The sequence below is a fragment of the Oreochromis aureus genome, linkage group 16 (assembly GCF_013358895.1).
Source record: "Oreochromis aureus strain Israel breed Guangdong linkage group 16, ZZ_aureus, whole genome shotgun sequence".
NCBI lineage: Eukaryota > Metazoa > Chordata > Actinopteri > Cichliformes > Cichlidae > Oreochromis > Oreochromis aureus.
The window spans coordinates 22,991,329-23,007,887 of record NC_052957.1 but is presented as its reverse complement, the minus strand read 5'-3'; the positions used below and the strand labels follow the sequence as shown (position 1 = coordinate 23,007,887).

Genomic DNA, 16,559 nt, shown 5'->3' with positions numbered 1-16,559 from the left:
AGCAAGAAAAAAAAAGCAAAGCAAAGTGAGTCCCTGCTGTTCACAAGTAGGCTAATCTCAGTCACACCACTACTCGACATTCATAATCATATGTGGTGCTTTATGCACAGGAAGACTTCCCCTCAACTTAACGCTATAATATCCAAGCAGTCCGCCTATCCCCAAAATAGTACCTTAGCCATATATAAACTCACCAATGAAGCGGTAGCCAGGAGCTCTACAACCAAACAACCCCCGCGCTGATGGTGTGTACCTATTTTAAATGTAGATGCGTTTTATATTGCAGAATAGATACACAGCTGATCCCGGATCCTCAGTGAATACCATAAGTTGTACTTTAGTTGGATTCGATTGCAAATAACCTTCAGAATCCATAGACTGCAGTGCATCACAGTTAAATTGAAATATCTTGAAATGCATAATCATTTTATAGCATCTTTGAAGGCCCAGGGATCAAACATTACTTCTAAAACTACTACTTTACCATAAAACTATACCAAAATGTAAGTTTTACTTCTTTTTTGTGAGTTCTTGAACCAGTTTGTAGGATTTCATTGTCTACTAATAAGAAGTGTGTAATGGCTCACTTATAAAGTTGAAATATTCATTCAAATAACTGTTAATTCTTAACTCCAATTATTACTTACTGCACCACTGCAGTGGTGGGTGTTCATACTGACTGACGCAGCAGTATAAAATACTTAATTATTTAAAATTGTTTTTTAAAAAGGTAAAAGTTCTCACTCTCAACAAACGTTATCAGAAGCTGTTCGATTGTTTATGCCCACCCATCGGTCCACAAATAGCTGGTCCAGGCTTGGTAGCTGCTAGATATTTTAGTCTAGTGGTTCCCAAAGTAGGGGTCGAACTCCCCCCACAGGGTCACCAGAAGAATCTCATGGGTCATGAGATTATTAGGAGGGATGGAAGACAAAGCTGCTGTGCACATTCACAATTTTCAAGGTACACCTGTTCATCTGCTTGTTAACACAAATATCTAATCAAACAGATGGCAACACAATAGGCACGTAGACATGGTCAAGATGACCTGCTGAATTTCAAACTGAGCGTTTGAATGGAGGAAAACAGGGATTAGGGTGACTTTTACTGTGGCATGCTTGTTGGTGCCAGACAGGCTGGTCTAACTGGTCTTTCAGAAATTGCTGATATACTGGGATTTTCCAACACAACTATCTCTAACGTTTACAGAGAATGATCTGAAACAGAGAAAACATCTAGTGAGCAGCTGTTCTATTTGGGGGGGGGGAACCAAGCTTGATAGGAAGGCAATCGTCCCTCCAATAACAACTCATTACAACCAAGGTATGTAGAAGAACAACTCTGAGCAGAAGACCACACCAGGTGCCACTCTTGTCAGCATAGATCAGGAAACTGAGTCTACAATTCACATGGATTTCTGCTTTTACATTGAGATGGTGGGGTCAGAGTTTGGGATAAACAACATGAAGGTATGGATCCATCCTACTTTGTATGATGGATTAAGGTTGGTGTTGTAATGATGTGGGTCATATTTTTTTTTTGTATACTTGAGGCCCTTTAGTACCAACTGAACATCATTTAAACACCTTAACCAACCCGAGGATTGTATTGTAACCATGTCCATCCCTTTATGACAACAGTGTATGCCTCTTCTGATGGCTGATTCCAGCAAGATAACATGACAAAAAGTTGAAATCATCTCAAACTGGTTTCTTGAACATGTCAGTGGGTTCACTGTACTCAAATGGCCTCCACAAGTCACCAGATCACAATCTAATAAAGCACCCTTGGAATGTGGTGGACAGGAAGTTGGCCTCATGGATACAGAGCTGACAAATCTGCAGCAACTGTGTGATGCTAACATGGACCGAAATCACTAGGGAATATTTCCAGCACCTTGTTGAATCCATGCCATGAGGAATTAAGGTAATTCTGAAGGAAAAAGGTGTAACTAATAACCAGTAACGATGTGTTCATTTTAAGAGCATCTATTTGATCTTGATTTGCTATGGTTTGCATAAATTTACTTCTGTAAAATGTATTAAATTGTTGTATTTTGCAGGCTTCCAAAAACAGGTGAAATATTAGTGAGAAAATTAACCACTGAATCTATTTTTAAAAGCCTTAGTTACAGACATTATTTCCCTTTCAGCTGTAGAGTCAAAGTAAAGTAGTGACAAAAATGTGTTACATCATTCCACTGTGTACAGGAGGAGGAGTAAAAGTACTTAAGTTATCTGATAGAAACAGACTTCTAAGACAACCGCAACAACTAAAAAGTTGGACCATTTTACATCACATGCTCTACAAAAAGACAAATTGATATTAAAGTTTAATATTATTTGAATACATACTAGTATGTAAGATGCTGTATAGTGGGCTACTATAATCTCCCACCCTTGACAAAAATATAACAGATTAAGTCACTGTATTGTTTTCATTTCTGGGGTGGGGGGTGGTTTGGTGTAAACATACACACACACACACACACAGGCAAACTGAAATTTATTACAAACTGAATCACATCACACACATTTGGCAACACATGTATTAGTCAGATTTTGCTGGCTTAGCAGTTTTTTAATATATAATGCATAACTCTAAGCTAACCCAAGGCTGGACATCCTAAAAGTATTATTACCTGGGAGGTTACGCAATCTGTGGAAAAATACAAGTACAGAACTGAGAGTTGGTGTTTCGAGGCAACCACCAAATAAACACTTATGTCAAAGTTTCTTCCGTTAGTTACACATAAACCTGCTATAACTGTAACAAGCACTTAGGTGTGCTAACAATCATACAGTCTCCATAACAGCTGCCATCTCCTTGAACTGTTTGTAGAAGTTCTGCAGAAAGAAGAAGTAGGAGAGGGATAAAATATCATAAATGAATAACACCAACAACACTACATTCACATGAAAAAAACAAAAAACAAAAAACAAAACCTGGAACTGTGGGATGGTCATCTCAAAAGACCTCTGACAGATTTGTCCTGAAGGCTCAACAATCTTCAGCAGCAGACACACAAATGGGGAGTTGAGAGATCGACAGGTGTCTGAGCTCACTGCCATGCCAAGCTTCCACTGCATGTCCACCAACTAAAGCAAAACAAACAATTCCATCAGTTTTGAAAGAGAAGAGGAGAAAACGAGAAGTTATATGTTCAGGGGATCAGAATATATTTTGAAACCACCGAAAGTGCTTTATTGCATTAAACATGGACAAACCTGACCGATGCTGAGCATGGCCTGGGCCTCTTGTTGAGTGTGGACTGAGACACCATGTTCGCTCCACAACTTGTGCAAGACCTGAAGGGAAGCTTTGGACCACTTGTTAGAGCCTTCTTCCAGCTTTGACACGAGTTCATCCCCAGAGATGTTGCTCTTTCCAGCTGACCTAGCAAAAGAAACCACTACTATCACAGCCTACAGTAGGACAACATCCTACTTTATGTATAATTTGGCCTTTTGATGTGCTATGTAAGAAACAAATGTATGCAGCATGGAAGACACAAATTCAGAAACTACATTCAGATCTTCATAAAAAATAGAAAAATAAAAAACGTGGGAAAAATACCGGAATGTTAGCAAGAGAAATCTGATCATGTCCTGCAGAGCTTCATGATCAAGTCTCACTTCGGCTCTCTGAAATCTCTGCCCACAAGAAAAAAAACAAAAAAAACCCCAAAAGGTCTTAAAAGAGGAATTTGGGAGGATAGGTTATTATAAGTCAAATGTATTCTAAAGAAAGGGTGACTCACATCAGAAATTTCAGCTGAATCTACTCCTCTCTTCTGCCCTTGAAGATAAGTCAGTACTTGCTGACACTGTGGAGATTATTGAAGATTAGCTATCAGAACTGCAGCATAGCTACACCACATCCTATGGTACTCGTGCACAGTGGTTGCTAATAGCCCTGAAATGAGCGCTATTTTGGTCAACAATAACATCCTCCAGTCGCGAGTTAGAAAGGCAGTGTTTTAAAGTTGCACAAGTTATCGCAGTTTCATAATCCGGTCTGAGCCTGTGGCAGTGAAACTAATGAAACAGCCCCAAAACAATTTAAACAAAAGACTTAGTTTTTCTTTTTAGAGCACTTCTATATAACTCACTTACCACAGGATTGGGCCACACATTGTTCATATCACAATCAATAATATTTGAGTATTTCAATTCAAGTGGTCTATGAGCACTAGAATCCTGCATGTGACACTGACTTTGTTGTTTTGCAACCAGTTAATTTAAGTTGAATATAGCAGCACAGAGAACACAAAAAAATCCACATGATTTTAACCTATACACGGTAGCTGTGCATGGTGCTCAAGTAATGGGAAAGACTCAGAACGGAAATGGGGAGAGTTGCAGAAGGAGGGTTGTCTGCCAGCTGTAACTGTAAATACCATTTAAGTCTACTCTGTTTTCCTAGCTGGCACTTTTTTTCCCCACCTGTATAGTAACATACACAACCAAGGACAGATACACTCACCACATCTGCTAACAGATCTGGAGAAATCCTGCATATGTTGTCCACAACTTTGTTGACGCCTTGAATACAGAAGTGAAACAATTTATTTATCACAAGGTTTTCCATACTTGTTTTTAATGCAGTGACAAGCATCATGGGAATCTAATGATAGTACTCATGTCTTCTTAATGCTTTTTGTTTTCTTTCTTTTCCCAGGAGCAGGCAACCACAACTGCAATAGTGTGATGATATAAATTATGTAACCCGGAAATAAATATAGTAAATAATATAGTATATAGTATAAGCCTTACCTGAAGAACCTTGCATAGTGATTTGTCAAATAACAGTGGGTAAACAAGGATAAAAAAAATAATAATACATGTAATAACTAATACAAGAGGGCAAGGTTCATTTAGCTTTTAAAACATCTTCTTTTGGCTTTATTATTGAGCTGTAAACATTTGTGTATTTCTGCATGTATGTTAAAGTAGCATTCATTAAAAAGGTGTTAAGGGCTTTTAAGCATTAGGAGTCAGATGCTGGAGTCAAATGTAAGTGGGGGAAAGACAGCGACAGGAAGTCTCTGTGGTTACAACGGTGTTAAGTTAATGCTATGGAGTAGCTAAATTAGCATATATTTCCTGGGTGAAAAACTAATCTATTCTTCTTAATTGCAATTTAAACTACATTCTACTGAAGTGGAGTAATGCGAACCCACCATATGACTCCTCTGCTGCTGGCATCCTCTCTGTCAGGCTCGGGGTTTGACCACAGTATTAGCGCAGCCACATTAGCGACTTTCTCGCTAAATTTGACCACTTAACAGATTGCCTTGGAAATCTCAGAAAACGTTTAACGTAATTATTGTATAATATAAAAAAATAGTAGTTATGAATAAATCGGCTTCTTAAATCAACTAACCAGCTATTCTACGTCAATACTGTCCACTAATGCCCCTTCCTTAAAAAAAAAAAGTCTTCTTCTTTGGTTTTTATTAGCTTATAGCAAATCACTGTAAACGGTGCATAGCGCCATCTGCTGTAGCAGAAATTTATTGTTCTAGCCTTTTGCAGAGCCAGCCGGAGAGCTGGCTCATTGACTCCAAATGGTCAGGATTTTATTTGGGGAAATGACGGCATCAATATTATTTCTAGTCCTGAATCACTGATTTCAAGAGAACTAGATAAGTGGTAAAAATAAATAAATAAATAAATAAATAAATAAATAAAAATCTGTCAAATCTGTGGCTGGTCTAATTTAAAGCTCTGCGAGTGGGTTGTGATTAATTATATGCAGTATTTTCCAATAAAACATTTCTTATCTCAGGTTAAATCTCTGATTTATTGTCAATATAGTTGTATTTCTGCGACAGATTTCTGTCCTCCTCTTTTTTCCCCTGCAAAATAGCCTATTAAAAACAGGTTTGGTAATTTTTTAACTGAACACCCTAATAAATAGCCAGTTGTCTTCAGTACTATTCTACTGAAGTTTATCAATTAAGAATTCATTCATTCATTTGAGTACTAAAGTTAAAATGAACTTATTTCAATGAACTCATGAGAAAAGTGTTTTTGCAGTTTTGAAGAGCTATGCACAATTCTACCACATCTGAAATTCAATATTTGGTATAATCACTTCTGTTACATGCATTTTCTTGTCATTTCTTAAAGTAGTCTGTAGAAATAGTTGTTTAGGCTTTGCATGTTGTCAAGGTGTTCCTACACTGCTTCAATAATGTTGAGGTCTGGGCACTACAGGGGCTAGTCCATGACTGATAGTGGTCATTTGTATGTTTTTCTATCCAGGTACACTTTTACTGCAATGGCAGTGTATTCAGGATCATGGTCATGCAGAAAAATTAAGCTGGTGCCAGTCTTTCCGGAGGGTAATGCAGGGTGGATCCAAATCTGATGGTGCTTTTCTGTGTTCATAATTTCATCAATTTTGACAATATTCCCATCACCAGTGGATGAAAGGCAGACCCAAACTATAATGTTTTAACCTCACAGTGTGGGTATTGATGCCTCTCTCCTGACCTCCTCTATACAGAACGACAAAGATTTGAACAAAGCAGTTCAAATTAGGATTCATCACCTTATAAGACCTGTTGCCACTCCATGCAGTTCTTGTGTAGTTTGGTATCCCTCTGTCTTTTCTCTCTGTTTCTCTTTCTTATAAATGGCTTTTTGACAGCCACTCTTTCTCTGAGATCATTTCTCATGAGGGATCTGCAAACAGTAGATGGATCAACTGAAGAGCCAAATGCATCTCCCAGGTCCTATGTCAAGTCTTTTTTTTACTATTTATTAAGGACATGACTTTCAGATACTGTTCATCTGGTGGTGGATAGAATAGCGCTTTATTGTCATTGTTTATGTACAACAACAACAAAAATGAATCTGTTTAAGTGGCTTAACAAACCATCATTCCTCTGAAAATGGTCAGTGTACAAGGACTGGACTGAAAATGAGTCATAAAGCAGCCTATGTCCAAATAAAAACTTTGAAAAACTTTCAGAAAGCCTGGAGAACTATGGCTCAAAAGCACTTAAAAAATACACCAAAGTCTGGCTCACTGGAAGCAAAATATGAAAAAGTAAGTGGTGGCTCAAGGCTTTTGCAGAGTATTGTATTTCTTAGTATAATGTCAATAAATCAAACTAAAGGGTTGAAAGCCTCGACAGACCAAAGTCTTACACACTCACCAGTTTAATCATGTTGTCTTGATGATTTGCTGCCTAGGTCTCTGATTTATTGATCCCCTTCAGTTCGGTAAGCCTCTTCAGCACTCTCGAGGTCGATGAACAGCTGTTTTGAATCCCTGCCAAATAGTTCAGATAGGGGACTAGGAGAAAATATAGGGTCAGAGAGAAACAAAAATACATCATCAGACCACTAAGCTTATAACACACAGTCATTACCATGTAATTACAGTCAGTTAAACTCTTTAACAAAAGATTACTAAATAAAATACTACTAATAAAAACAATAATACAACAATAATAAACATTAATAAAAACTTACTACCTACTTAAAAAAAATCTAAAAATTCAACCAACAAACAATTGTTTTCCTCAAGTAATGGTTTCAATTTCACTACGTTTTGGCATAATTCACAAAAACTAAGGTGATGAAGGTATACCACCAAAGTGTTATGAATCAATATAGAAAGCTACGTTATGAAACGTTGTTGACTAACTATAAACACACAAATAAAAATATTTTTGTTCTTTCTGTTATTTATCCGGTTTTGTTGTCGTTTTCTTTAGCGATTGAATTCATGGCCAACAACGCCCCCTACTGGTAAAAATAACACTTAGATTAATAATTTAGAAATGAAATAATTTAATTGAGTGTGGTTCTTGTTGTTCATTATTATTATTAATATTATTATGGTGTATAGATCATTAAAAAAAAACAATGACCAGTGTCATATTATGTCAGTTAGATGGTATATCGGGGAATACACTTAAACAGCGTCCATCCATGAGCGCAAAAATGCCGTTGTCTAAGCTCCGCCCATAGCCCTGGAATAGTCCACCGAGGCTGAAGATGGTGGGATTACCATAATTTAATGTTCATTTTGTGTATAAAGAATCATATTTAAACGATTTATAGTAAACATGTTAATGCATCCATATATGTCACATGCCTTATCAAGTCTTTTGGGCATGTTCTTTGGGTAGTTATGGTTTATTGATAAAGGCAAGTCACCCCCGCGGATCACATACATGTCAACGTGCGCCCTCCAGACGCGGAAGCGAATCGCAGCTGTCAAACAGATTTGATTGTAAATCGGACTCAGCGCTACTCTAACGGGAAAACATCACTTAGCTGTGCTTCAAAATGGATTCCCCACGTTGGCTGCCTCTTGAGTCAAACCCAGAAGTATGTTTTCCTGGTTTTCTTCAGAACATGTTGTTTTATCGGAGTTATTCATTCTCAAACATGTGAGAGGCAGCTAACTTGAAGCTATCAGAGAGAACAAAAGCTAAAGCCGTTGTCGCCGATTTGCTAACCCAACAACATTTTCATTAACGTTTTCCATTTGTGTCTTCTCATTTCAGGTCATGACTAAAGTAAGTGTTTTGTTTTTATATTTTCTGTAAAACACGATAGAGTAGTCAAAGCAAATAACCAAACCGGTTCGGAGAGATGCAAGGCCTACTCAGCAGCGGCGTTGCACCTAATGTTATTGTTAAAAGTTTCAAGGCATAATATGATGTAATAATGTCATGTAAACAGACTGACAGGAAACAAAAGTGAAGAAATCTGTTAAGTTTAAAGTTTTGTCAACTTGCCCTGCTTCTAATTTTAAGACGTTCAGTCATTTTCCTCATACCTTTCATCCAACTTTCCAGCTGTTTCAGTCTACAGATACAAGTGCGGTGTGTTTGATGTCACTCGCAGGACACACACTAGATGATTACGTTACACTTTATTGCACAGGTTCCTACAGCTAAGAGTATGATGTAGCATAAATTAAATAGTGTTTTATTGCTACACATAATGTCGTTCAAGTGTGTAACTACTCAAAAGTAGGCGTGAATATGAAAATAAATCAAATTTTGGCCGCATAGACGCAGACGATATAGTAGTGGATTACCGGTTTGTAGTCGAGATTTTGAATGTAGGATGTTGTAGTTTGTTTTGGGGTTTTTGTGTGTGGGGGGGGGTTAACCAAAAAACTATTTTTAAATATTTTGTTTGTTTGTTTTTAACACTTGTTTAACACAAACATCAAACAGAATCACATCTGCATCCTCCAAGCATGAATCATCATCCTTCTAAATAAATTTTCACCAGATATTAAACATTATACACTTCATGGAGGCAGCTCCTTTTTTATTTATCACTTTTTATTTTAGTTTTTGCTGATAGACCGATTGACTGACTGTCTTAGTTGGAGAAGATGTCATTTAGCAATTGAGTGTTTGGTTGAAATAAATAATGAAGGAAATTTCTATTTTCTCCATAAAGTGTCAAAAAATACTTTATTGAAAACAGTGTTACTTTAAAAAGTGCTTATTATTTTGCTATTCTATTAGTACAGTTTTAGTTTTCAAGTTTAGATTCCTGACATACAGTGGCATAATATTTAATTCTATACCAGTTAAATTACATTGAATTGTCAAAAGTTGAATGTTACAGAAACATACTCTCACCTTTTAGGTAGAAATCTCATTTTCAAATGGTAATTAGGAGCCAGCTATTGTATTTATTTTAGATTTAAAATGTCTAAGTTAATTTTGATCTGCATGAATTTACACTCCGCTTGTGTATAGTTTGTTAGCTGTTTGGGTATGAAGCCAACCTGGCAGTTTGGGGATGTGTATGGATTGGATCCAGAGCTTCTCAGCATGGTACCAAGACCAGTGTGCGCGGTGCTACTCCTCTTTCCAGTGACAGAGAAGGTACCTGTTGTTTATAAGTCATGTATTTTCATTATCCATATGTCAACTTTAGATTTGGTTAGGAAACACTGTTAAACAGATTTTCTCTCATCTGCCATGTCTGTCTAGTATGAAGCATTTAAACAAGAAGAGGAGGAGAAGCTCAAAGATCAGCCTCAGGAGGTTTCTCCAGACGTCTACTTCATTAAGCAAACTATTGGAAACGCTTGTGGAACAATAGGATTAATTCACGCTGTGGCAAACAACCAGGCACATCTGGAATTTGGTGAGTTTTCATTATATTTTTTATTGAGGTTACTTTAATGATCATTCAGCTTTATTTAGACAGTTATTTTTTTTATAGCCATCTATCTTGTTTGGTCTTTGATGAACTAATGTGCAAGACCCTATGGATGTATATCAGTGAAGTTGGTATTGCTAGGTGCCTGTTACATGCATAAGAGCGGCAGAATATTAGAAACACCGTCAACACTATGCAGTGTGCCCAAATAATAAACCAAATGACCTTGGTACAAAACCTATAACAAAATATACACCTGTATGTCAGTGTCAAAATCCACTCAGCAGCCACTTCATTAGGTACCTTGCTAGTGCCAGATTGGATCAATTTTGCCTTTGGAAATGACTTAATTCTTAATAGCACAGATTCAAAAAGTTGCTGGAAACATTCCTCAGATATTTTGATCCATGTTGACATGATGGCAGCATACAGTTGCTGCACATTTGTCAATGGTATATCCATTAAACCAGTCTCCTGTTCTAAATGTTCACTATTGGATTGAGACCTGGTGACTGTGATGTCATTGATATCATTTGAGTACAGTTAATTCATTGTCATGTTTGAGATGATTTGAGCCTCGTGACATGGTCTGTTATCCTGCTGAAAGCAGCAATCAGAAGATAGGCACACTGTGGTCATTAAGGGATGGGCATGGTTAGCAACAATACTCAGGTAGGCTGTGGTGTTTAAATGATACATAGTTGGTACAAAGGGGCCCAAAGAGTGCCAAGATTATATCACCCACACCATTACATCACCAACTTGGATGGATCCATTCTCTCATGTTGTTTACAACAAATTCTGACCTTACCATGTGATCTCTGTAAACTCTAGAGATGGTTTTCTTTGAAAATCCTAATAGATCAGCAGTCTGTGAAAACCTCAACAGCACCCATGTCACGTTTATTCTGATGCGTTGTTTGAACTTCAGCAGGTTATCTTGACCATGTCTGCATGGTTAAATGCACTGAGTTGCTGCTTAAATATTTGTGTTAATGAGCAATTGAACAGCCGTACGTATCAGAGTGGTTGTCGAGTTTATGGCCATGTTAAAGCTGACTTTTTATCTCATTTCACTCCATTATACAGGTGTACCTAATAAAGACGTCACTGAGTATAAATCTAATTTTGTGTTTGCTTCTCTGGGTTCTATTAGTGTTTTATAAGTGTTTTTCTTTCTTTCAGAACCTGATTCCCCTCTTAAGAAATTTCTTGAACAAACATCTAAAATGACCCCGGAGGAAAGGGCAACCTTCCTGGAAAAAGACGAGGTTGGAAAAGTGTCTTTATTAAGAACAGGGTGACAAAGTTTTCATCACGTGTGAAGGACAGTACTAAGAATTGTGTAACCAACTTGTCACAAGAGGGCATTGTCATACTTGTGCTTGCTACCGCTTCTACAATGTAATAGTACAAAGTCATAAAAAATTATTTCACAAACCAGGAAAAAGGAAACCGTAACAAGATCAATGCAAAAATGTGCATTATTCAAATATACAACAGAGGAAACATTCAGCCTTTTTTCCTATTTTCTCTTCCAGAGTATACGTGTTACCCATGAATCCAGTGCACAGGAAGGACAGACTGAGGTGTCTTTTTGATTTTTAACTCTCAAGGTTTTTTGCATGCTTTGTGTTGAACTTCATGCATTCTAACTTTTGCTTCTTATCTGTTGTAGGCACCAAGTTTAGACGAGAAAGTGAATCTGCATTTTATAGCTTTTGTGAATGTTGGAGGGCACTTATATGAACTGGGTAAGTTAGCCACAAAGCAAGAATGTGCTTATAGAAAATATTTGGTAGAATTTGTCACATTGTTGATGCACATTTTTGTTAAACCTACATGGTTAACTTTTTCTTCCAATATCTAGATGGCCGTAAGCCTTTCCCTATTGCCCATGGAAAAACCTCAGAGGATACTTTCCTTGAGGTGAGACAACCAAATAAAACTGAGATGGTAATAATAATACTGCCATAAGCTTGCCTACATTCCATCATTGTCTTCCTTTTTCTAGGATGCTGTAGAGGTTTGCAAAGTCTTTATGGCTCGCGACCCTCAGGAGGTTCGTTTCACCATCATTGCCCTCTCCAAAGATTCATACTGAGGAAACTTCTCTCTTTTTTCCTCTTTTTTCTTTGACCCTAGAAAACAAAGACAACATTACTGCCAAACATTCTTAAGTGCTGACTTTATTTAATTTTTTTTTTTTTCAAAATGCTATAGCAAGTCAATGTGTGAAGAAAATAAAATGTCAGGGATATCCATGTAAAGTAATTTCCACTTGTGTTCTACATAGTTGTTAAATTAATTCTAAAGCAAACAGAGTGCTGCTTGTCAATAAAGGTATTTCTCATTGAGATCTGAATTTTCCAGCTCGCCTCTGCTGACATCTCTAAATGTCATACAGGTGTTAGCTGTATGGTCTCGACATTGCACTACGGTTTGTTTACTTAATTTTTGGCCTTTTAGTGCAGAAGGAAATGTTAAAAAATTCTACATCACTGAGGAAAGTCAACATTTTTACTCAGACTTCAATGACACATACTGTATGTAGTGATTTGTTTTAAATGAGATGTCTAATCACATGCTCAACACAAGCTGAAGAAACACATTTTGCAAGCTATTTCATTCATAGCTTTGAGGGGAAAAAATAGGCCTAATGTTGTTGGATGCAGTAATGATGTTGAAGTGAGGCTCACTAAACACGCAGACTATACAGCTGTAAATCTGTGTGGAAGATGCCTAGATTTTTGTAATAAGAAATATGTCAAATAAATGAAAAATTTATTAAGCTCTTCTTTTGTGGATATTTTTTTTTCCTGTTGCAAAACCATTAGCTTTTTACCTTCATCCTGAAAAAAAGAGTTTTTACAGGACTCTATAAAGTCCATTGAAAAGCAAAGTACCCCCTTAAAACTTCCATAGGGGTCAAAAGGGTACATAGCAGCCAGGTGCTGCTAATCAAATGCACTTATTCATTTATTATTAGAAAGAGTGAGTGTCTTTATAAATGCAGAAGTTTTGGCAGTTTGCTGGTTCGGAGAATTTAGGTATGTGTTAACACAATACCACAATCTTCCCAGAAGTGGACATCCTAGCAAATTCACCTCAAGGTTAGGCTGTGCAATGCTTAGAGAAAATGCAATAAACCCACTACCTATATCTTAAACTCTACAGACCTCATGTTACATGTTTAACCCCTGACAGTATGATTAAAAAAAGACTGAACAAATATTGGTTGTTTGAAAGGGTTTCCAGGAGATAAGGATGTCTCATCTCTAAAATGAGCATGGCAGAATGATTTACACCTGAACAAAACACAAGACTTGGAACAGTGTTTTTTGGACAGATGAGACCAAAATAACCCGATATTTCTTGAAAACCAAACAGCACATCAGCAGATGGCTCATACAAACTGTCAGCGTGGTGATGGAGGGCTTGTTTTGCTATAGGACCTGGTATTTTCCAAGTCACTGAATTGACCATGAAATTTCTCTTTATACCAAATATTCTGCATGGTTGTAAAGGAGAGTGGGGAAAATTCCAATGAATTATACAGAAACTGATCACATCAAATTATTGCTACTAAAGTTCTACAAGCTACTGACTCATGCTTCATTTTTCATGGAACTGCAGATAATCTTGTAGCACATAGCCTCTTCCCTACAAGTACCAAAACCAAAAAAGCCCAGCTGATTGAAATTTAATCAGTAAGTTGTTCTAAAAGTTGCAAACCAAATCCCACTCATTTTTATGGATCGGTATCCCGTTGTTTCGCAATGAAGTTTGAAACCCTCGAGTAAAGCATGTGCTCAGGTCTTGCAATACCCCTTAATCACCGCTTGGTGGTGGTGCAGGAAAAGAACGTTATTTTAAAGGTAGAGCCGAACTCCTGCAATTACAGAAGTTTTATCCATAGACTCAAAGTTTTTTTTCCGCAACATTTTTGTGTTTGGAGACCAGAAGTCCCACCGACCTCACATTTTCTTTCAGGATATTTGTAGTCCGACAGAATTTAGTGGCTTACCTCAGTATACAGTTACACTAACGTGCATCTGGCCCAAACCAGGAGTCCAAATACCTTTCTTGGTGGGGGGGGGCTAACAGTGTGTTTCAACTGGAATCCGTTCAAGGACCTGTGGGTGGTCCCCGGACCCGGGTTTGGAGACACTCCCGCTGCAGACTCTAACTCAAGCAGCTCTAAAACTTGAGGTGAAAAACTATCTTTCGTGTGAGTGCTGCAAGAGGTGAGCTCTGCGCGACTTCAACTACTCTCAGTCGCTGCGTAAAAAAGGTGGAGTGTGTAAACCCGCTGCCAAAAGGACACAAAGCACAGGTGTGTCGGATGAAAGAAAAGGTAAGCAGCCGCAAGATGATGCACATTGTTACACCTTGCATTCATTCACGGATGAGCAGGTGAGAAAGAACAATAGGAGGCATATTTGATGAATGACTGAGAGTTCACCTGTGTGCACTTTTATGTAGATTGATTGAGTTTGCTTGCTTGAGCTGGCTCACATTTATGTGGACCTTTTACATGCGGGCTGCTAGGAACCCACTTTACCCGCCGGTGAAGCTCGGATAATAAGTAATTGTGATGGAGTGGCGTGAGCAGTCTTCTGTCAGCTGCGAGGAAGCCTACTCGGAGGCGCAGAGTTGGATTGAGGTGAGTAAAAACATGTTTTTTTTATATTTCAGAACTTTCTTTACTTCTTTTCTTTGCTGTCCTCAGCAGAATTAACAGGTAAGGCAGTCTATAAGTCAAAGTTAAGGACTGTCAGTTGCTAGTGAAAAAGATCTGTTATTTGTATATCTTTTTAATTTTACAGTTATGTTTTTGGCGGAGTTTGACCTTCCAATGCATACATGCTTGAGAAATGCTTTATGACTGTGAACTCAGCAGCTGCTTTATCCGCCAGCACCCAAGTTCCAAATAATAATAGCCCTGACTCACAGATCCATACAGGCATGTGTCACCTTTTGACCTCACGTCTCAAGTTACCCGGCCATCAGTCTTCTCTTTTGAAAGATGAATCACACAATTCTTAGCGCTTATCTCTTTTCTCTTCGCAGAACAGGTAGGTGGGTCTGACCCCAGTCATCACAGTTGCTGGCTGATGCTTCTGATGTCAGATCTTGCCTAGACCTGTTTTTTTTTTTTTAATTATTTCTCTTTGCCTTTGAGGCTCCAGTTGCTGCAGGTAGAGAGGAAAACCCAAAAGAGCAATTAGGAAAATCTTCTATGACTGATCCAAGCTATTGTACAATTGTGGATTAACTCCGATTCATTACAAATGACTGAGATTTTGGGTTTATGGTGCTTATACAAAATTACATGTTGGCAATGAATCCAAGCATTTGTATTTCGTGCTGCATATTATGATTATGACCAATTCTGAAAGTGAGCAATATACAATAGAGGTTTTGACAAGTGGGTTCCTTTCTGAAGCTGAAAAAGTGTTTTACAGTAATTTCCCCCTCTCTTGTGGTAGCCATCAAATTTTAAAATAGCTGCCAACAGAAAAAAACTCCAGCTGTTCCATTTCATTCCTAAAATGTCATATTCTCTAAAGTTTCCACTCCAACTCGCGCCAGACTGGCGCTTTTTTTTTCTATTCTCTTAACAAGCGGGTAAAATTATGTGTCCTCATCTTGCAAATTCTCTTCCCAGCAGGGCTTCATGAAGCTGCTGCATGGCCCTAACTAAACAAATATTGTTCTTATTTCATGAGGGTGAATCTGAATGCTTTCAATGTGACATCAGTGTCTCTCACACTTGCACACTGGCCCATTGTAGTGGCTTTGCTCGTGGAGTGAGGTGGGGGCATGATGGTCTGCAGGGAGGGACTTTAGGGAGGGTGAGCAGAAAGCTGAACAAATGGGTGAAGGCAATGGGGGTAATATTTTTTTGAAAGAATAGGAATAAGAAATTTTCTGCAATACAAGAACAATCAGCTACTTAGTGCCATCATAGGGGAAAGGTTTCTCTTCAAAGAGATCCCCCCCTCACTTCTTGGTTTCAGCCACTGAATGATTAACAAGCTGCTTGGCTTCACAGCACTTTAAACAGAGGCTTGTGTGCGTGGCGAGGTTGGTGGTGTTGTTAAAAACTAGACTAAATGGTCTGGAGCCTGTCACATGGACACATTCCTGCATTAGCTTCCATGGCTGTGAACATAGCCCCCTCGAAGCTGGCAGGCTGTCAGCACAGGGCGCTGCGTCCTACAACCACAGGACCCGGTGGAATAATGGAGGTCCTTGTTAATTAAATAGAAAGGCTTCAAGTGTGATTGGTGGGACAATTGAGAACAAGTGGCTGTGTTTATACTTACAGGTCAGAAGATCATGTGTATGGCTGGCCCTACAATAAACAATCTGCTATGAATAATAACTTGGCAATTA

At 38.1% G+C, this 16,559-nt stretch overlaps 3 protein-coding genes across 11 annotated transcripts in view; 2 read left to right on the top strand and 1 right to left on the bottom strand.

The window, feature by feature from the left end:
* Positions 1 to 2,488: 2,488 nt before the first annotated feature.
* commd6 (COMM domain containing 6) lies at positions 2,489 to 5,454 on the bottom strand. Of its 3 annotated transcripts, XM_031734481.2 has the most exons (7): positions 5,183 to 5,454; positions 4,486 to 4,544; positions 3,761 to 3,826; positions 3,577 to 3,653; positions 3,228 to 3,396; positions 2,946 to 3,098; positions 2,489 to 2,846 (listed from the first exon to the last, which is right to left on the bottom strand). In XM_031734481.2, the coding sequence occupies exons 1-7, from the start codon at positions 5,205 to 5,207 to the stop codon at positions 2,796 to 2,798; spliced, it is 600 nt and encodes a 199-aa protein (XP_031590341.2). In that variant the 5' UTR covers positions 5,208 to 5,454; the 3' UTR covers positions 2,489 to 2,795. The 3 variants fall into 3 exon arrangements, with proteins under 3 accessions (XP_031590341.2, XP_039455518.1, XP_039455520.1); XM_039599584.1 differs by lacking the exons at positions 3,577 to 3,653; positions 3,761 to 3,826 and having other exon boundaries at positions 5,183 to 5,453; XM_039599586.1 differs by lacking the exons at positions 3,577 to 3,653; positions 5,183 to 5,454.
* Positions 5,455 to 8,203: 2,749 nt separating this feature from the next.
* uchl3 (ubiquitin carboxyl-terminal esterase L3 (ubiquitin thiolesterase)) lies at positions 8,204 to 12,953 on the top strand. The gene is made up of 9 exons (XM_031734659.2): positions 8,204 to 8,351; positions 8,531 to 8,542; positions 9,749 to 9,877; positions 9,986 to 10,142; positions 11,343 to 11,428; positions 11,699 to 11,746; positions 11,836 to 11,911; positions 12,028 to 12,086; positions 12,172 to 12,953. Exons 1-9 carry the CDS (start codon positions 8,310 to 8,312, stop codon positions 12,259 to 12,261), a joined length of 699 nt encoding a protein of 232 aa, XP_031590519.1. The 5' UTR covers positions 8,204 to 8,309; the 3' UTR covers positions 12,262 to 12,953.
* A 1,310-nt stretch (positions 12,954 to 14,263) lies between these two features.
* Positions 14,264 to 16,559, top strand: part of lmo7a (LIM domain 7a) — a 51,473-nt gene continuing 49,177 nt past the window's right edge. For 3 of the 7 annotated variants that reach the window (XM_039599977.1, XM_039599978.1, XM_031734490.2), the window contains exons 1-2: positions 14,265 to 14,514; positions 14,709 to 14,823. In XM_039599977.1, the coding sequence (XP_039455911.1) occupies positions 14,755 to 14,823 (69 nt within the window). In that variant the 5' untranslated portion in view covers positions 14,265 to 14,514; positions 14,709 to 14,754. Of the gene's footprint in view, positions 14,515 to 14,708; positions 14,824 to 16,559 lie in introns of all 7 variants that reach the window. The other 4 variants (XM_039599980.1, XM_039599979.1, XM_031734492.2 and 1 more) reach the window with 4 other exon arrangements.